The 22,030-nt window shown below is 35.9% G+C and overlaps 2 protein-coding genes across 2 annotated transcripts; both read left to right on the plus strand.

The window, feature by feature from the left end:
- Window positions 1–2,674: 2,674 nt before the first annotated feature.
- LOC130721983 (exopolygalacturonase-like) lies at window positions 2,675–5,514 on the plus strand. The gene is made up of 5 exons (XM_057572572.1): window positions 2,675–3,009; window positions 3,661–3,984; window positions 4,075–4,364; window positions 4,633–4,858; window positions 4,943–5,514. Exons 1-5 carry the CDS (start codon window positions 2,803–2,805, stop codon window positions 5,159–5,161), a joined length of 1,266 nt encoding a protein of 421 aa, XP_057428555.1. The 5' UTR covers window positions 2,675–2,802; the 3' UTR covers window positions 5,162–5,514.
- Window positions 5,515–16,737: 11,223 nt separating this feature from the next.
- Window positions 16,738–18,527, plus strand: LOC130723455 (ethylene-responsive transcription factor RAP2-3-like). The gene is made up of 2 exons (XM_057574521.1): window positions 16,738–17,077; window positions 17,740–18,527. The coding sequence occupies exons 1-2, from the start codon at window positions 16,864–16,866 to the stop codon at window positions 18,342–18,344; spliced, it is 819 nt and encodes a 272-aa protein (XP_057430504.1). The 5' UTR covers window positions 16,738–16,863; the 3' UTR covers window positions 18,345–18,527.
- The last annotated feature ends 3,503 nt before the right edge of the window (window positions 18,528–22,030 follow it).

Here is a 22,030-nt window from a genome sequence, read left to right on the forward strand (position 1 = left end):
TAACATCATTTTAATGTGATTTATCAGTAACATTTCACTATACTTTTGAGTTATGAAAAAAATAATGAACGTATCAATGAATTGCTGGGAGATTTTGTCAGTTCTGTGCCAAAATCATCCATGTTGTTCTGGTGAATCTGATGAAAACTTATTTGTCAGAGACAGTCTTACATTGTATTTGATGCTATACCATAAAATATCACCTTATCCTGAAAACATGTGGGGCCTGAATTGTGCTTCTTTTCCAATAGATTAATTGAATAGCATCACTCTACAAGGAGAAACAAATCATCAGGATCACAACCTATTCAGCCAAGCTTGTTGCACTACTTGGTAGGCGGTGTGTTTGAGAATTAGGGTAGGGCCAGATGATGGTCTTCAAGTAGTCTTCAACAACTAAAATCTGATTCCGCCCAATGAACCAAAACAATCAACACCATTACACCTCATCTATTACTTTAAGAAAAGACCCATTGGCTATAAATATCAAATCTGATGTTGGGAAGAGAATTAAATTAGAATATATAGCATCAATCAAACAGTATAAACACCGGTATGTGTATCTCATTTTTCTTTCTATTTCTCACATCATATATCTCATTAGCACTCCTCTCTTTTGTCTTCATTTCTCACCCTGAATATCTACACCCATTGAGTTTCTACCCAACATTTTACAAGGTAGCACAACTATCACACTAGAGGTATCAGTTCAAGAGTCAAAGCTCAATAACTAATAAAAATAGTTGAATGCTCATCAAGTCAAACTTAACAGAGAATCAGAATTAAACTTAGCCCATCAAGCCTAATGAAAACTAAGCCTGACTTAATTTAGAAGATATTATTGTACTTTATAGAAAATGTGATAACAGAATCTTGACAAAAAATAAAAATTCAGAAAGATCAAATGGAATATGTGCATAACAAGCATTCCATGAAGAATACTAATGTGTATGAGCATGAGTAGAATGGATTTACATAAATATGTGATCTTGAGTTTGATATCCATCTCCATTTATTTATTTAATTATAAGAAATTTTTTATTTGATGTCCAACTATCCTTCAAGGGATTAGTCTCAGGTTTATCAATTTAACTAATTTTAAGAGAAAAAAAAAATCCATCACAAATAATCTTATGTAGCACTAACCACGTGTACTACTATTCTACCACTTCAATTTCTTCGGTGATTCTCTTATAAATTATTAACAATAATCCAACAAATATTATCCCTCTTGGTGGAATTAAAGATGCTGTTCTTAATAATGCATTGTGGACCTATATATATACATATCTTTGCCCTTCAAGTTTTGCACTCAGAAAGTAACAAGCATTCCCTCAGTTTCTTTAACACTCTCTTGACTCCCTGTGCAGTTGAGAAATGGCAGAGTTTGCTAAAATTGGATATGAAATAGAGAAGTTCTTTGGCCGCCAGAAAATTTTTGGCAATAGCAGCAACCCTCCGGCTACACCGACACAAAACCTCTGCCAATACAAGTTTTATCCAACCTACGGGACTACCAAGGTTGTCCACATGAACGTGGAAGACATCAAGTGCAATGAAGCTGCTTCAAGATTCATAGCAGAGAAAAGAACAGACCTGCAGATGAAAGGTTTAGTGGGGCAGTAGTGATCAATAATCGATGTACTTTAGAAATCTTCATGAGTATACTAGTTTTCCTTATGTTTTAAATTCTTAGATGCTTGCTAGCTCTTTAATCTTTTAGCATTTGGGGTTAAGTACTTTAGTACCAATATGCTTTTACTATGTAATTCACAAAAGCATGAATCAGCTCGAAGACCAACATGAATGTCTTCTGTGGCTTCAAGAGTTCAACAAGATTTAGATCCCTTCAAGTTATGTACAAAGCTAATATTTACTATCTATCAAACAGTTTTGTTCTTATTAATCATGATCATACTGCCTCTCTGGTGTGATTTATGTGTAGCAGATACAAGTTAGGATTACAAGCATCCAAGTTTATTTATTAAATATCGGTTCGACAATAATTGAACTATTGAATCGTGAACCGGTATCTTCACTGGTTCAATGACCAGTTTGGTTTTTAATTAAAACATTGATTAAACCAAAACTCTCACATAAGAATGAATTTTGTGTTACAAAGCTTGCATCAACATAGACAGTCCTTTTTAATATCTAAATTAAGATGAAAAAATTACAAAGTAATAGTAAAAGTTATTTTTAATAACTAACCTTCACACCACATAAGGAAATTAATAAACTAATTACTAGTATAAAATAATTTCAAACACTTGAGTTAGTATAAAATTGAACAAAGAAAAGGGCCGTAAATAAAACTTATAATTGGAGACAGAGATGGATAAAATATCGAAATATTCTTTGTTACTTTCAGTGACCACTGAAAGCATAATTGAGAGATTGTGGTGGCAGCATATTATTTTTCCACCCACTGTGAATAAAGGGACCAAAGTTACTTTTTTTTTATCCTGTGCGCCATTGGAATGTGGTAGCTAGAGAAAATATAGCCTACTTTGGTGGAGAGATTTGAAGAGCTAGAATTTAGGAGTGACCAGAAAACACCAAGAATTTAGATTAACCCACTTCATTAGAGAAGCTAACATTCTTCCTTGATTTAGATGCTCAAAAATAGAAATCAATGATAACCATTTGTTTTACCAGGAAACAAAGTATGAAATACATAACCATAGAAAAGAAGGTTAATTTTTCTCATAGCCTCCCCAGGAGGCCTCTAACTAATAATTAAAAAAAAGTTGAATAAAAAATACAGGTATTATAGAAAGAAAAAGAAGCTGAATAAAAGAAATGGCCACTGCAAAGAGAGCTGCTGTTCTAATTTTGTGGTTTGCACTGGCATATTGTGTTGATGCTGGTCCAAGAAAAGGGCCACTTGTTGGTCCTGATATCTACAAAGGTAAAAATGTTGCAAAGGATATCCTTGCTCCTGGAGAGAAAATAGTTAATGTCATGAGTTTTGGAGCCAAACCTGATGGCAAATTCGACTGCACTCAGGTAGTTTTTGGGATCATATCTTTTGGTTAATCATGATGGTTCTGCTTTAACATGAATTTTAGCTTTAAGGCCATGTGCTGCTCAGAATAAAAACACTAAGAATATTTATAAATTGCCTGTTTATTCTCTGTTCACAAATTTGAAGGTATGTCATGCATACATCATTGACAATTTTTATTCGATACAAGAAATATACTTTGGATTCGGGTTCCCTGCAATGAAAGATAGCCTGCATTCTCACAATCACACAATTTGAGTCGTCCGGTCAAGATCGGTCGGTTCGTACATTTCATCACGATCTGACAGTAGATTTAAATTTAAAATCTGAGCTGATCCATCTTGATCCAATGGCTAAGATTTGCACGAATGTAGGGATTCCCTGACTGCAGCCAGTCCATTTCATTATACTTCATATAAAACCTTTTGAAGATAAGAAGATCAAGTTGGATTTTACTGTGAATGTGTTGAATTTTTTTACAAGATGTTAATTATCACATTGAAGCAGTTTGAATGCCAATATTCATCTTTGGCCATCATCACAATGAATCAACCCCAAAATGATAAATACAGAAGATAATCCTTGGAAAAAAAATACATTTGTCATTTGACAGTTCATCCAACACAGGCCTTATTGGTAACTTATGCCTGCAGGCTTTCATGGATGCATGGAGAGCAGCATGCAAGTCCAAAGTGCAAGCCAGGCTTCTGATCCCTGTGGGAAGATTTGTGGTTTCTTCAATGTTTTTCGCAGGGCCATGCTTGACTCCAGGGCCCTTAACAGTCCAAGTTGTAGGCACTGTTGTGGCCACAACAGATATCAGTGAATATGAGAATGGAGAATGGCTCATGTTTCAGGAAATCGCTGGCCTAAAAATTATTGGTGGAGGTACTTTTGATGGAAGAGGAAAGGCTTCATGGTCAGAAACTGAGAACTGTGAAACAAACCCAAGCTCCTCATGCGTCAGGGCCCCTAGTGTGAGTTAATGCCTTTCTATCTTATAATTTGAACCTTTTGCATTAACATTCAGCATTATGTGAGATTTGTTGTGCTTTTTGGGAATGCAGAGCCTTTATTTCAGCAGAGTTACCAATGGAATTATACAGAACATCAATTCCTTAGACCCCAAAGGCTTTCACATATTTGTCACTAACTGTGCAAACATTAGACTTAGATTGCTTAAGCTCAATGCTCCAGGTACCAGCCCCAACACTGATGGCATTCACTTGAGCCACTCCACCAATATAAAAATATCGAGAAGTAGCGTTCAAACCGGAGATGATTGTGTCTCCATGATACAAGGAATCAACAATGTTACCATCAATAGACTACAGTGTGGTCCTGGACATGGTATTAGGTAATGCCAAATTGCTGGCTAATTGATTCATGAAAGATATAATTTCACCTTCATCCAAGATTATTTTCTGCTCAATCAATTTATATTGTAGTTTAATTTTATGAAAAACATTGTAATGTCTTAACATGATTATTATGTGTGATGCAATATCAAAATCAGTTAAAAAGTTACTAGATAGTATAAGTCTGAAAATCTTTACATGGAAATGTTCAAGATTTGAATTGGCTATGTTCCTTAATTTTCTATGTTCTTTGAATATGCATGACAGTGTTGGAAGTCTTGGAAAGTACCCGGATGAGCTAGAAGTGAAAGACGTTCGGGTCCAAAACTCGAAATTGTCTGGCACAACAAATGGCCTCAGAATCAAGTCATGGCCAGATAAGTATCCAGGGGCAGCATCAGATATAAGCTTCAGTGGCATTACTATGGAAAATGTTAAAAATCCTATCATCATTGACCAAGAGTACCAATGCTCTCCAAACTGCAATAAGAAGGTTGGAGTGTTTATATTTTTTTTCCCTTTTCGAGCTTGAAATTGAAGCATGCTAATTTGGACATTTCAATTTCTCTCTATGCAGCCTTCACTAGTAAAGATCAGAAATATTCTCTTTTCAAACATAAAGGGAACCACTATTTCACCAATTGCAGTGGATTTAAGGTGTAGCAAGCAGTTCCCATGCCAAAATGTTAAACTTCAGAACATAGACCTGAAGCTTGGAGCCAGCCCTGGTGGCTCTAGATGTGCCAACATTAAACCTCTTTATATCGGCTTGCAACGACCACCGGCATGCCCATAGTTGTCTGATTTGAAAAGAATTATGCATCTCATTGCTCTGGCAATAAAGTGGAAGGAATGAAAGGTAAGGTTTTGGACAGTTGGACCTAATGAGGCGAACATGTGCAATGGTTTTGAAGGATGGTTTTTTGAATCCTAACTTATGATGCTGAACCCAAACCTGCTTGAAGCCATATTTTTTACTTAGCTGAATATATATTAGAATCAGCTTTGTGTATAGAAAGCCAAGAGTTGTATATAAAATAATAGTAGTGCTTTGGGATTTATTTTTTTCATCCTTAGTTACAGTGTAAACAAAAGTAGGGTTAAAATATTCATCAATTGTAATTATGAAGTAGTTTTCCATTTCAATTATCTCTTGTTTTTTTACATAAAGTATGAAGAAACCACAAATTTCCCCTCATCTCATAAATATCAGCTTATTATGACATGCACTGAAAATAATTTCCTGGTCTCGTATCCACAAAGAGGAAACAAATTCTGGAATCAAATGCAGAAACCACCCTTCTTTTGGGTGAGCAAGTAACACTAACAGCCATATCAAGTGATAATAAAACCTACTTATGTAACTGCTTGCCTATTCATTTTAGTAACATAAATAGTCTATACCCCTTTCAGGTAAGAAAACTGCACACAGTACATTATAGGAACTGTAGCTAAAATTTCCATAGTAGTAATTAAAATTTATGACAGAGGAAATAAGTGTGTAACTGCATTGAACAGTTGAAATTTGAAAGAAAAGCTATACGTTTAAACATGACTAATTTGAAGCACAATTCAAGAAACCTGAGATTATAAATAAATCAGATAAAGAAGGGTTAGCCCCATCCTTGTGCGAAAGTGCCAATAGTCCTAGAATTAACAAGCACATTTTAAGCAGCAGTGTCAAAAATGAAAAACATATTGGCATTAAGCTTAAGCATAACAATAGTTTATGTAGTTAGTTCTCAAATTGGCATAGCATTTTCAAGGGTTTCAACAGCTTTAGCTCCAGGGCCTCTAGCTGATTCACCTGAACCAGATTACATTCCTCCTGAATCTGCAGAATCACCTTCCCCATTTTACAGTCCCTCTTCTGACTCACCTGAATCACCTTCTGCTGAATCTACTGAGCCAGGTTCAATGCAATTAAGATATTTTGATGTGATTCGTTATGGAGAAATGGATGATGGGAAGGAAGATAGTAGTTTTTTCAGTTTCTGAATCAAAGGACTATTTTTGCAGGATTTTGTAACTGGTTTTGATAATTGTAGCTTGACAAAGTAAAACTAGAACTGAATTAAGTAGTATATATAGCTGGAAGAAATTAAGTAACCATTGTGTTTCTTTGTTATGGTATCACTAGTGAAGGATCACCTAGCCATTTGTGTACTGCAAGGTGATTCCTTGAATTTGGTTTTCAGTTTCACTTTTCCCAAGCTTTATCTATTTAAGAATCATGTCCTTTTGATCATTCATTTAGAAATACTTACTCTGGTTTGGAATTTGAAATAGTCCTCTGGTTTAGTAGAAATTCATTTTAAAAAAATTAAATTATTGTGCATTTTCTCTTTAGTAACTTAAAGAGAAAAAATTTCTTCAAAAGATGAATAAGAATCTTCAAAAGAAAATTTTGATACATTTTGACTATGATTCTATGAATCTGATCTCCGGTGGCAGGTAAAAAAATTAGGTAAGTGCTTCCATCATGTGGAACATTAAGGTGAGGAAAAGGTACGTCATAGAGTAAAATTGTAGGGTGGATAATTTTGACCATGAATGTAAGATTTAATTACTTATATTTGCTAGCCATCTTATATGAGTGGACTAGTCTTAATTAAGATAAAATATACATTTAAGATCATCATTTCTCAAACTCTTAACGTGCTCTCTGAATGGTCATCTTTCAAATCAGTCCATGTTCCTTATAAGTTTCCAATTTTGATTTCTATATACGTGATGAAAATAACTGAACTAAGTGCAATTTCAACTAATTAAGGATATAGTTTTACAACTTTTTTTTGTTGTAAAAATCAGATTGAAAATGAGCACTACCTACTCGTCATATTGAAAATAAGTGACGCCTAGCTAGGACTAAAAGGTTGATTAAAATTAAACCTAAACCTAAACCTAAAAATAAGTAAAGTCTTCCCCACGCTGGTAATTGGTAGACAAAATTGGAGATTGTTATGAAACTAGGGTGCAACTGAGCTACCTTTCAGAGTGGGGAAAATTGTCCGTTTGTTATAGTTTTCTTTTATATACAATTTAAATATATAAAAGCAGATGATAATATATGCTTAAATATGTTTTTAGTCCCAAAAACATACTAAATATTGATTTTAGTCTCTGAAAAAAAAAATTCTTAGTTTTATTCCGTGGAAATATTCATTAGTATCTGTTTTAATCTTTGTCATTAAGTTTTCACAGAATGATGATTTACTATTTATATTTCGAGTTTTTTAATTTGACACCACGGTATCCACCTATATAATAACAGGGAAGAGTTTGGATGCCATAGAAGATGGAATTTTGGGGTGATATGAAATGATGGAATTTTGGGGTGATATGAAATGATGTTGTCGAGCCTAGTTACAACGGTGATGCGCTATGGGTGTGGATGAATGAGTCTTGATGTACCAAATTAAATAGAAAAAACTCTAGATAAGAAAAGAAATGTGAGGCATCATTCTGAGTCACAATAGCAAAACTTAATAGTAAGGATTAAAATAAATACTAGTAATGTATAATTTTAGGAATAAAAATTTAAAAATATATTTTCAGGAACTAAAACTAATATTTGCTAGAGTAAAAACATATTTAAGTCTAAAATATATATATATATATATATGATGTTTTATTTTTTTCTTTCTGTAAGAAATAGGTTTATGATCATGAAGATGATGATATATACAATTCCAAAGCCAAACAGAGTAGTTTGCTCAGAACAGAGGGGCAGAACTGGACCATTACATGCTTTGTCATTCTCAAGGAGCAGGATATCCTTCAATATTGCAAACGCACGTCCGAATAATTAATTGGCTGAAAAGTTTCTCTCTACTTGGCAAGTGGACTCAACACAATAAGGTCACAACTTGCAACAAATAATCTGTTAAGAAGTAACAAGAAATGATGAAAACCCTTCAAGATATGAAAATCATTATTAATGTATATACGATAGTGATGATAACTTAGAATCTTCTAGTACTAGTAGAAAGCTACGCAGGGGACCTCCCTGTACTTTGCAAATTAAATGTATGGCGGTTGGGTAGAAAACTAGAAATTGAATTGGATGAAAATGTACCAATGCAATTATAGGAGTTGAGACTAATTTTCTTCTTCATTCATATTTTACTTGTTGGAGCCAAAGGAGTCCAAAGTAGAAATACGACAATCCACGCCTAGGGGTCAATACATAATACCACAAGAAGATATAGACCACATCTATTTGCATCAATAGGATAAAACAAAAAAAAATTATTAAGAGATTTAAAGGCCACATATTTACCAAAACATTCACACATTTGATTTAGGAGTTCAATCTCTCATATTATCTTCATTTCACTCCTTATTATTTGATGTGCAATTCAACTCATACTTAAATTTTCTAACTAACTAATGGTACACTATATCTCATGGTGTATGGTAGAATGATGTTCAACTCATTTAATTTATAATTAACATACATATATGAATTATATGGATAATGATTAGTACACATACGATACAAGTCAACCAATAATCGATATGAAATGTGACGGTTTTTGACTCTCACAATCTGCCAATATATAAAAATATATTTTTGACTGTCACAATCTTCATAGACTACTATAAAATTGCACGTTTATTTTCCAAGAGTCTTAAGCTAGACAATTTTTTATTTACTTTTACCCTATGTCCTTTAAACCCTTTTAAACCCTACACACCATTACTTTTTTTGGATGATTAGAAGTTTAATTCGGTGAGTTAGGTTTCGTCACCATCACAGGTCATAACATGTATTCAGAATCATAGGTCACGTATAAAAGTATTTACAAATCGTCGGCCAATACAACTCTCATCAATAGCGAGAATTGAATTGAGAAACTTCTAAGACGAAACGACCGTACTTGTCAACTTATCCAACTCACTATTAATTAGTTTGCCTATAAAGCTTGCACTTTTTTATAAGTAAATTGGAAGAGACTAAAGTACAAGATCAAGATGTACTCTACTCATCACCATTTGCGCATACAGCTTACATATAAGGCGATATGAAAGGTTCAGCAACTTTGTTTTCTTCTGGGGGTTTTCTTTTTTCTTCTTTTGATTGCAAGCTCACAACCATTATCTTATCTTCATGCTTACGGTATTTTCTGGTCCTAGTAGCAACTAGCTAGGTACATTGTGTACGTATTCGTACCTGCCTCATACGTATACGGCATGCTTCAAAGTATACTATCGAGTTTGCTTTTGCAATTGAATCTCTCAACAACTATTTCTTGTGAAGGATAACTCCATTAATATCTTAAGCGTGAAAATTAAATTAAGATAGAAGGAAATATTAAGTCTTAAAAGCACTTTTGGTCCCCCACGAATACACTTTGTGCAAGACTGGTCCCTAAACTTTAAAAATAGCACCATGAGTCCCCCACGTCACCCTCCGTTAACAAAAGTAGTCCCTCCGTCAAATTTCTAACGTTTTTATCATATGTGGCACATTTTAATTGACGTGTATGCTTATTAGGAGAGAGACTATCCTGTGTGACTATCCTGTGTGGCAGATTTCTTCTTTAAAAAAAAATGAATTTGCATCAGTTTCATCTTCTCCATATGCATCATCATGCTCCTTCTTCATCATCATCTTCATTGTTCTTCATCTCATCATCATCTCCATCTTTCTTCTTCATCTTCATTAGATCTTGAAAATTACATATTTTTCTGGGTTTTTGGGTTTAATGATAGAGAAAATGATGAATATGGTGGAAGAAGAAGAGGAGGAATTTCCTGGGTTTCTTCATTTTTTTTTTTTGAAAATTACATATTTATCCCTAGAACCGTTAGTTTTTTGACGGAAGGACCAATTTTGTTGACGAAGGATAACGTGGGGGACCCAGAGTGCTATTTTTAAAGTTTGGGGACCATTCTTGCACAAAGTGTATTCGTGGGGGAACAGTGGCGGACCCACATAGGAGTGAGGGGGTTCAGTTGAACCCCCTGAAAAAATAAAAAATTCTACTTACCCCCTGTATTAATTTTTTTTTGAACCCCCTGAGATTTTTAATTTGCACCCATAACCCCACTTGTACCTCTCTCTCTCTCACAAACAGACAGGCTACTCACGCAGTCACGCCCCTCACCCAGTCTTTCTCTTGCTCTCTCACAATCTCATTAGATCTGGCCGTCAACAAGCACTGAAGCACACACGCAGCCCACCACCGGCCACCAGCCCACCACCACGCCATGCCACCACCGCCGCGCGCCTCTCAAGTGAGTGAGGGGGAGGGATGCTTCAGATCTGAAAGGAGGGCACAGAAAGCAGAAAGGGATGCTTCAGATCTGAAAGGGACTGAAAAAAAGAATGGAATTCCTTGACCTGGACCGTCTTTATTCTCTCACTCATCCTTCACCTCCCATTGCAAATATTATAGCACCTGTTCGGCTGTTCTTAAGTTATTTTGTTTATTTTTCCATGCTATTGTTAGCTTTCATGGGAAGGATGAACGTTGTTGAAATTTCTTGTGTATTATTACTAATAATTTATTAGCCTGAGGAATCAATACATTCATTTTCTTCTCCAAAAAAAATAAAAATAAACGTGAGAGTGATTTTTCAAGTGATTTTTGGCAGAAATGCAATAGGTGGCTAGGCATACTATCGGTAATACCGGAATCGTGTTGAGCACATTTCCTACAGTTTAGGGGAGAATTTTGGACAGCAAATCAAAGGAGGGGTGCAAAATCTGTGTGGCATGCACTGGTTTGGATTCTATGGCTCTCAAGAAACAAAATCATTTTCAGAAACGGTGATAAGGATGTAGAAAAGATTTTTGACTTGGCACAAATGAGAAGAGGTTTGTTTTCTCAACATATGATTGGATGTCTAACCCAAGATATTGTTTGGGTCGATGCTTGTGAAATTTGCCAAATCTGCACCCTTGGCTTTGATTTCTTAATTGCTGATGCTGTTAGACAACTACTATTATGTATTTATGTGTTATGTCTTGTGCCTAAAGTGATAGAGTTTTATTGACTTTTGCATAGGCAGGGGAAGGTGAGATTTAGAATGCAGGGAGCTTTTTGTGTCTGCATAATTCACTGGTTGTAGGATCGATTTTTGCTTTCTGTACTGATCTTGGATCTGCTTGTTCTGTTTTTTTTCTTTCTATTTACCTTTCCTTCCCTTGTAATTATTCTCTTGTATCCCTTAAGTTAGAGTACCCCTAATACTCTTATTTAATACAATTTTGCTTACAAAAAAAAATCACATGTTTTTAATTATATTTTTATCAATGTGCTCATTTGAAAAAAAAAATTGAACCCCCTGACCCCGGGTCCTGGATCCGCCACTGTGGGGGAACAAAAGTGCTTTTAAGCCAAATATTAAATCAAAGACCAAGCCAGGAGAAAAACTGCGCCTCCGATCCTCATGCATGTATGTGCTCTGTTACTCATAGAACATTGAATCTCCTTTCATACAATCTAAGTCTAATATATATATTTTAATCCAATAGAAAAGAGAAAGATATGACATGACATTTTGTAGTCATGGGCTTTGATGTACTTAAAGTAGGTGCTTTTTTTCTAACAAAATCCCTAAGATTTATTAGGTGCTCTTTCATGTCTCGCACTAGTGCAAAATGTTGTTATGACTGTTGATGGAATGACAAAGTCAATATTGGCTACCCATTCCAAGTTTAATTAGCATGTATATATTCTGATTCTGTAATTAGTTTTATTTTGATTATGTTTTGTTTTGACAGTAATATCCTTTAGTGATCTTGCATGTTTGACACTCCATCGTCGCCTCCATCGTATGCACCGCCACGTCCATCTTCGACCAATCACTGTAGTCAGTGGAGGACCTACCACAGGGCTTGGTAGGTCCAATGCCCTGGCTCAAAGTAAAAAAAATACAAATTTCTTTGGACTAGGTAGGTTTTTTGGCCCAAAAAAAAATTAGAGAAAAGGCAAATTTATAAGGAAATGCCAAATTTAGGGACTTAATCATAAAATTTGCCTAGGCTTCCTAAAATTTCTAGTTCCGCCACTGACTGTAGTGAGGATGAAGATTAAAGATTTAGGCGAAAAGGGCTATTGGAACTTCAGGGTCACAATCACAACCTCATCGCCCATAACTAGTTTGATATGCTTCTTACCCAGATCTAAGTGTTGGGTTAGCTAGGTTTTGGTGGGATGCATGGAGGTACTTTGATCTCGGGGTAGGTTTTTCAATTGAGAGGGATTCAAGCCCCAATAGACCTAAACTAGTTCACAACATCACAATTGATCCTCTCACGCATGACGCAACAACCAAGGCAAAGAAACAAAGAAGACCGTGAGTAGAATGAAACAAACCATTGGTCATTCACAACAACATCAACAACTAGAGGAGACAAAGAGAGGACGGAGGGAACACATCAAAGAAAGAAGAAAATAGAGATAGATATGAAGAAAAAAACAAGGGTTAAACCTGAAAACCGCCCCTGAACTTTAAGCAAGATTTGATTTCCGCCCCTCGCCGGAAAATCTTCCTAGCGCCACCCTCAAGCTATCTTTTTTGTTTGGAAACCGTCCTTGCCTCCGGCCGCCGTGCCCAGTTGGCAGTTTTGGGCCTATGTGGACATGCCACATCATCTCATTAAATGACGTGTTAATTTTTTTAAATAAAATAAAAAATAAATATTTTTATTTGTAATTAAGCCCCCAAAGTTTAAACTAACTTAACTTCTAACCCTAAAACTAACAATCAACACTAATTAAAAAACTAAAATTCAAGAATCATCTTCATCTTCTTCTTTTATGATCTTCATCATCTTCTTCATGGTGTTAAAAAAACCCAGAAAGCTTTGATTTTGTTGGATTTGACTGTAAAATAACCAAATAAATAAATAACACACACATCTGCAATAAAAAAAGAACATAACCCCAAAAAAAATCCTCAGATCTACTCTTCAACTTCCTCTAATGCTCTGCTTTTCTCCTTCCAAGCTTCTTCTTTCATCTTCCTCAGCAAGCTTTGGTTTTCCACGACCCTGCAAGCGCTATTGGACAACCCCAAAGTTTCCAACTATGAATACAACTAAAGTTCCCAACAAAACCCAAACCCAAAATCGTGAATTCCCTAGCCCTCCTCAGTCCTCACCATCTTCAACCTCATTTCTCACACCCAAAGCTCGATCGAAGACAGAGGGGAGAGAGAGACAATGGTTGTGGCCGCTGGCAGGGGACTCGATTGGGCTGAGCGTTTGGTTCTCGTTTGGTTTTATGGCGATCTGATGAAGAATTTCCCAAAGAAGGCGATGATGAAGACTTTCAAAGCATCGTCGTTTAACGGAGTGACAGGGCTGAGAGTGAGGGAAGGGAAATCGAGCAAGCTCGGCGAGAGAATCTCCGGCATCGTCGTCGCCTTGCGTGGGGAGAACGCGGTGGAAGAGAAATTGGCCATCGCCCTCATGGCCGCCCGGATCCTCACCAAGGACGAGTACAGGGAAGACCCTTCTAGGAAGCTCACGTTCACCGAGGTTCGAAAATCGCTGGTGGGTGATGTTACGCTTCTCTGCAAGGTTTTCCTCTTCTTGGAGAGCTGCAGTCTGATCAACTACGGCGCGACCGTTGGGGGAAGCGGTGGGGGTGCGGAGAAGGAGGAGGAGGAGAGGTGTAAGGGATTCGTGTTGAGGAAGGTGCGCCTAATGGGATTCGTGTTGTGGCCACGCCGAACTCGTTGAATGTGAGCTTTGACGAGTGCTAAGGAGTTGCTGGCGTCGTACACAGATGTTTATGGCGATTTGATGAGTGCTAAGGAGTTGAGTTGTGGGATTTGCGGTGACAAGTGTGGTTTAGATCTGACAAGTGTGGTTTAGATATGATTTTGTTCTTTGACAAGTGCAGTGACAAGTGTGGTTTTAGAACTAATTTTGTGCTTTGATTGTTAGATCTGAAATTGATTTTTTATTTTTTGGATTTTGGATGGAAAAGATGAAGATGAACATAATGAACATTCATATATTTTTTAGTTTTAAATTTTTTAAATTTATATTCTGGGTTTTTTGTTCTTAATGGTGAAGATGATGATGAAGATCATTGAATATGAATATCAATAAAGATGAAATGGGTGGTTTTGATATGATTTTATTAGGAGATGAAGTAGGTTAATGTTAGTTTTAGGGTTAGAGTTTTAATTAGTTAAAATTTTGGGGCTAAATTAGAAATAAAAAATTTATTCTTCATTTATTTTTAAAAAAATAACACGTCATTTAATGAAATGATGTGGCATGTCCACATAGACCAAACCGGACACTTGGCAACGGCGGCCGGAGGTTTTTAACGGCAAGGACGGTTTCCAAACAAAAAAGAGAGTCTGAGGGTGGCGCTAGGAAGATTTTCCGGCGAGGGACGGAAATCAAATCTCGCTTAAAGTTCAGGGACGGTTTTCAGGTTTAACCCAAAAAACAATGAAGGAGGATAATCGTAACTTAACGACGACGACAGTAGGGGCACGATGGTCAATTCATTAGTGTGGCCGCTCTAGGGTGTGGTGGCTTCAGGTGTAGAGGTGGGTCTCACAGGTAGTGGGTTTGTCCAAGGAGGTGAAACATGAAGAGAACATGGCCGATAAGTTCATTGTCTTCATCTCCTTCCTAGTTATCGCATTTCAAATTTAAGAACATTCACAACAGCTTGTTCAACAGTCTACAAATGCCGGTGTAAAGGTGTTTATGGGACTGAAATTTGTGACATATATAAACCTGTAACTTATAATACTTGCAAATTTAAATGTGAATTCTCGTGAAAATATCATAAGTTATTTTTTTTAACGCTTAAATTCAGATTTAGTGATAACATTGCAGTGTTAAGTAAGGTAAGTCATAATTTTAATGATGGGAAAAGTGACATAATCATAATGAAAAACATTTGTCACATATACTGTTTAGAAAAGTATTATTCATATTTTGTAGCAGGTTCTGTGATTGATATATTTAACGAGAGAAATTTTTATCACAAAATTAGTAACTAAAAGAGTAGCTAAAATATTAGTGAGAAAATTAATGATGAATATTTTAGTGATAGAAAATTCAATCACTAAAATTTAGTTAATAATTTATGATATTTTCACAAGAATTTGTAGCTAAATTCAATTCAATTTTTTTAATATTAGTATTATATAATATTAGTATAGATATTAATATTAATATATTTATATTAGTATTATATAATATTAATTTTCAACTAATTATTAGCCATAAGGGTTGGTTAAATGATGCATGAGGGTACTTAACCTTATCCCATTGTACCAAAATGATTATTTATAAATAAATTAATAAATAAAATATAAAAAATTTATTCTACTTATTTTAAATATAATTGGTACACCTAGGACCATGAGTTATTTACCCAATTTTATTATAGGTCATTTAGCCAACCATATTTATTTTCCTAAATGTCACCTCTAAAGTGAGGTTAAGTTTATTTTCTAAGAGTAAGAATGAAATGAAGTGGAGTTTGATCTTACCAAATGAGACTAAGGGTCTGTTTGATTGCAGTTTTAGTTATCAGCTTTTAAAACAATTTTCAGAAACAATTTTTAAAAACAATTATCAGAAGAAGAAAACAGTTTGAATAACATATTTTCCAACATTTAGAAAGCTGATATCTAAAAACTAAAAATTAAAAACATATTTTAGCTATTTTGATTTTTTAGTTTTAAAAACTGAAAATAAAAATAGTTCTTAAAAACATTTTTTGAAAACATATCATATCAAGCAGGTTTTATTGAAAACTATTTAAAAAACTGCAAACAAATAAGCTCTAACTCTATCCTTTTGTTCTTTTTATTACAATAAATACTCTTTTTTCTTTTTTGATGATATACTCTTTTTTCTTTTGGTCAATATACTATTGAATAGTGTTTCAAAAAGAAAAAAACTATTAAATAGTGATGTAAAAAATATTAAATACTCATTTAATAATAATAATGAATAATGGCCTGTACTTTAAAAAAAAAAAAAAAACTTAAGAGAGAGAGACCCACCACCTTTGCGCGAATCTCGTGTATACGTAAGTATTCTTTACAACGTTGGGCTAAAGTCGTGAATATGGCTAAAACCCAGGGGTGACATGACAAGTACCTCGTTTCAAGTGGACCCCACCCCTCTCACCTCTCTCTCTGTGCCGTTAATTCTTGTCTCTTCTTCTCTAATCTTCTACGCTGCGTTGCATCCTCACCGCAAATCACAACACCGTCTTTAATCACAATCAACCATATCTCGCCACGTCAACCACCCCTCTCTCTCCACCGTCTGATCATCAAAACAATGCAGAGTTCTGATCATGGGCCCACTGGGCCCAACGTGCAGTGTATTTGATAAGCCGAAGCAACTGGTGCTATATATAAATCTAGATAGATAGATAGATACACTGCAACACACGTTCTCTCTCACTTTTATTTTCTTTGTTCTTCCCCCCATTGCTCTCATTATCATCATAGCAGCGACAAGTACTATTAATTTTCTCTCTTTCTCTCGACATGTGTGGAGGTGCTATCATCTCAGACTTCATTGCTGTCAAGCGTGGCCGCAACCTTGCCCCACAGGAGATATGGTCTGAGCTTGATCCTTTCTCTGATTTTGCTGCCTTTGATGCTGCTTCTGCTGGTGCTGCTGTTTCCACCACCCCAACTTCCAAATCCTCCTCACCACCCCTCAACTTTGATGATGTGATTCAAGTCCCTGACCAAAAAGGTTTGATTTCTTACCTACCATTATCAATTTTTGTTCTATGTAGATATCTATTTCTTCACACAAAGTGCTTTTCCTATCTAACTTTTTTCTCACCCAACTTCTTCATCATGAGCATGTCATGCTTATTTGAAACGGCAAAAAAATGTTTTTTTTTTCTCTCATTAGATTACCCACATGTTGATCATGTATAAAATCATCATTTTTACTTAACTTGGACTATCATATGTATGTGAAATTCTGTTTCTGTGTGATTCATCTGGCTATGATCGATAACTAGTTTTTTTTAGGGGGTGGTATTTGGTGAATGCCTTCGAATGAAAAAATGAAGTAAAGTTGAAGCTTTTTTCACCAACTTTGACATTAGTAAGCCAATGTTTCATTTGCTCACGTTTTTCATAGGAATTGAAAATTGGGGTAGATTAGAAAAAGGTAAAATTGATAACTTTGGAGTTTTTAACCTGAGAAACGTGTTAAATATTTAATTAATCAAACCCTTGAGGTGATCCTGAACATGTCACATGCTCTTTCTTGTTTCCAGAAAATTCATAGCTATTAGCTAGGGACCAAAACTGGAAAAAATATTTACTAACTTTTTTAATATTCTGAAGATTTTCTGAGTGTGGTCACGTGATGATGACGCTAATGATGTTTTTATGTGGCAGTGGCAGGATGTGACAAGAAAGGTGAGAAGAAGAAAAGCGTGGTGGGTTCTGGTGGTGCAGGGAAGAAGAACGCTCGCAAGAACGTGTACAGAGGAATCAGGCAGAGGCCATGGGGCAAGTGGGCCGCTGAGATAAGGGACCCACAAAAGGGTGTCCGTGTCTGGCTCGGCACTTTCCCCACCGCCGAAGAAGCTGCCAGAGCCTATGACGAAGCCGCCAAGCGCATCCGCGGTGACAAGGCCAAGCTCAATTTCCCTGACACCGTGGCGGCTCCGCCTCCTACCAAGAAGCAACGCTGCCTCAGCCCTGAGCAGCCGGAGTACAGCTCCTCCGGCAGCTCCGGGCCCACCACCACCACCACCGGGTCCTCTGACAGCTCCGCACCCATCATCACCACCGGGCTCGAGGATCAGCCTAACCTGAAGCTGCAAATCTCTGACATTGAGTGGTTTTTGGGCCTCGACAATGAGCCGGTCCAGGCCCAAGCCCAGATCCAGGCCCAGGCTGAGCCTCTGCCTGGTGGTGATGCTGAGTGGGAGAGCGATTTCATGGACCTGTGGATGCTTGACGACGTCGTCATGACTAACCGTCACCCGGTTTACTAGGAAGTGGAGTGTTTTGTCTCCTTATGAGCTTAATTAATATTCCAAACTTTCTTGGATTTAGTGATTGTATAAAACTAAGTTACTTGTGTTCTTTGTTTCTGCTGTTTTCTTTTGTTGGACGGTGACATGTTGGATGATTTCATTTTGGTGCATCGTATTATGATTGTGATTATGACTAAATAATGGTAGGTAAGGGGCGTTTGCATGTTTATGGTAGATATGTGTGTGTGTAAGTGTGTTGTTTGTGTATAATATGTGGCATATGATGTGGTGCTTGTCGTTTATGAAGTGTGTTCAGCAGAATTGTGGAGTTGATGAATGAATCTCGTGTGTCTACTATCTAGAACAAGCTAATTGATTGTCGATATCATCATCATGTATGTTTAATTAATTAATTGATAATTTAATCATGCTTGTTATGACAAGTAATCTAGAATATTAATCTATTATCTAGAAAAGGCTTGATTGACAATCATGTATGTGCAACTAGTTAATTATTTAATCTTACTAGCTATTTTAAGTCATCTCAGATTTATAAATCTGTATGACAAACAAATAGTGTTTTCCTAAATATCTATCCACTAGTTTTGTTAGTTATCACCTGCCATTTGACTTCACTAGCTTTTTGTGTATATCTATAGTTCTATAGACAGATATTTAATTGTATATTATCTTCAGGGGTTATGATAGATTGGAATATGTATATTAGTAAAATTTTAGAAGGAAGAAATCTGTAGAGACATGAAAGATTTTGAAGGCTCCGGCCACCATGTTGCTCCCTCATCAAGGCCTAGATTGACTGTAGAGATCTCCTCAGAGATGTAACCTGAGGCTCAAACACATTCAACGTTTCTAGTAGAATATATCCCTATCCGATAATATTGATGAGGTGGTGGGGCTTATTGGTTCCACCAAAAGCATTTGGAGTAGAAGTAGACCCTCCCCAGCCATAATAGCACCATCTAGTTGTTGTAGTCTGAAACAAAGTTTTGTTTGACTACTTGCGTGCTAACCAAAATGCAACCTGAATTCATTCAAGTTTGAGTTCTCTCCATTTGTGAATTAATTTATGGTGAAACAATGTGAACTATATTAGACAAACGGGTTTTAAGTAGGCATGTAATCAGTAAGGAAATAGCATTCTGTGTTCAACAGCCAAGTAAGTGTTAGGGCGTATGTTCCAGAGAAGAATGTGAGTTCCCGTGCAGGGGGGAGGGGGGAGGGGGGGGGGGGAATTATATATGGGCAGGTTCTATTTATATATCATGAAATGAGTAAGTGTTTGGGATGGGTACGGTTGTGGACTTGTGGGTAATGACTTGTAGTAGAAGCTTAAGGTTTGACAAGATGAGGCATCATCAATTAAGTTGCAGAAAATGGGGGAAAAGTTTAGGTTAGCGCAATTCATACTGGGACAGAGTTTGATGGTGTTGGTGAAGATGATGGGCACTCGATGAGGGAGGTGAAGATGAAGAAGATGGGAAGCAATTATGTTTTTGTCAAGGGGTTGTCTAAATGACCCTTGTTAAAAATTGGGTTAAATCACCCTTTAATGAAGTGTTCCAATGATATTATAACATGTGTTTTTAAAAATTCCAACTCATTTCAATATTCTTTTAATTTTATATTTTCATAATAGTCATTTTATTAAATAATTTATTTGCACAATAAACCAATTAATTAGAATAATAACACATAACTCCTTTTTCCAAAAGAAATAATTAAGAACCCTAATCCCAATTCTTCCATGTTTTTAGAATATGTTTTGATCGCTCTCTTCTGCTTGGCCTCTTTATTGAAGGCATTCACGAGATTTGGCGAAGACAATCAATGAGGTCGCCAAAATTAATCTCAAATACAAAACTTAAGCTTGATACCATATTCAATTATTGTTACCGTGCTGGAACACTTGCAAAGCGGTACTGATATGGTCGAATGAGAATTATATTAGACATAACAAATTGAAGTACTATTATTTTCTTAAACTTAAAAAAATTGATTCAATTGTTGTTCCACATGACAATTATTCTTATATTTTAAAACCATTTAGTGAGTTCAAAATAACCATTTAGTGTTGCGGCTATGGCAGATTGGCCGCAGGTTAGAAAAAAATGGCAGAGCTTACCAAGTTTCCAAAATGTCGTAAGGGTTCTTAGGGTTTTTCTTTAAAAGGAGTTATGTGTTATTATCTTAATTGATTGGTTTATTGTGTAAATAGATTATTTAATAAAATGAATATTATGAAAATATAAAATAAAAAGAATATTGAAATGTGTTGGAATTTATAGAAACACATGTTACAATACTATTAGAACACCTCATCAAAGGGTGATTCAACCCAATTTTTATCAAGGGTCATTTAGACAACCCCTTTTGTCAACAGTGCATAAATTAGCATTCAAAAATTACCTAATGAAGATGAAGCAATTTTAGTTTTTTTTATTTACCAAAAAACTTCTATTTATTTATTTACTAAAATAGCATCCTAGTGGTAAAATTAAGAGTGAACATGTTTTAAAATTTTGATGAGTCATTAACACAAACAGTCAAGATTGGTAATGTTTCTACTAATTCGCTGCACACACATTTTTGGGTTTTGGGTTTCTTTGTTTTTTGTCAACGGTTGTTGGTTTCTTTGTTTTGGTCAATGTTGGTTTCATAGGCAGATATAATAGATAAAAATAATCTGGGCCAGGCCCAATGTACACATTCTAATGTTCTAAACCCAATAACCTGTTCGCACACACATTGAGTGAAAAACTGAAAAGATGGTACTGCTTTTTTTTTTTTAACACAATCCCAATATTATTAAGAAACTAAATTGAAAACAGGGTGAATTCAGTTTATCTAAATTATAAATTGAGTGAAACATTTTTTTCCCAAACTGATAAGCTACTAGTAACCCATGAAGAAACTAGCGACCTAGCCACTCTTTTATGCACCGGCAACCTATTCTATCGTCATGATTGATCCTGCCGCTGACGATTTCCATCATCCTCTCCTCCCACCATAATTTCCGTCCCAAAATAATTAATATGTGATGAATCTAGCAACACTTTCTCGTGTACAATGGTTAAATCCGGGAGTCGAGCTACACTAAGGAAGGACGTCTGAAGAAGGTGACGGGCTACCAAGGGTGTTGAACATGCCATATCCCCCTCTCGCTTTGTACCACCTGTGGAGGATGCAGATATGACGCCTTCACTTGAGATAGACTCTTCTGATGCCTCTTAGTATACCCCAGGTACAGGTTCATAGTTCTACACAACAACCTCGCTAGAGTCGGTGACTGTTGAGAATGCTGCTGCTACCCCTATTGCTATGGGATAAACATGAGCAGAGGATGAGGACCCTCGTCTTGGATGCTCTTGGCGTAGCGTTCGATGCTAGAGGACTCTGAGTTCGGTGGGTAAGAGTTGTGTTTGTATTTTGGAAATTGTGAGCTAGAGTTCCTTTTTACTTTTCTAGGGCTTGGTACCTTCCTAAAGTCTATCGTGTGTTGTTGGCTTCAGAAAGGTCAGGACATTAGTTTACTTTTGCATAATAAAATTCATGTACTCAACCTTTTGAGAAATTATTGAATGAGATGTTCTCCGTCATTTTTTTATTATTTAATTGTGCTTTAAAAAATGTTTTATTTTCAGCAAAAATTCACACATATTTTAGAAAACGTTACTAAAGTAACC

The sequence above is a fragment of the Lotus japonicus genome, chromosome 6, assembly GCF_012489685.1.
Source record: "Lotus japonicus ecotype B-129 chromosome 6, LjGifu_v1.2".
NCBI classification, from domain to species: Eukaryota; Viridiplantae; Streptophyta; class Magnoliopsida; order Fabales; family Fabaceae; genus Lotus; species Lotus japonicus.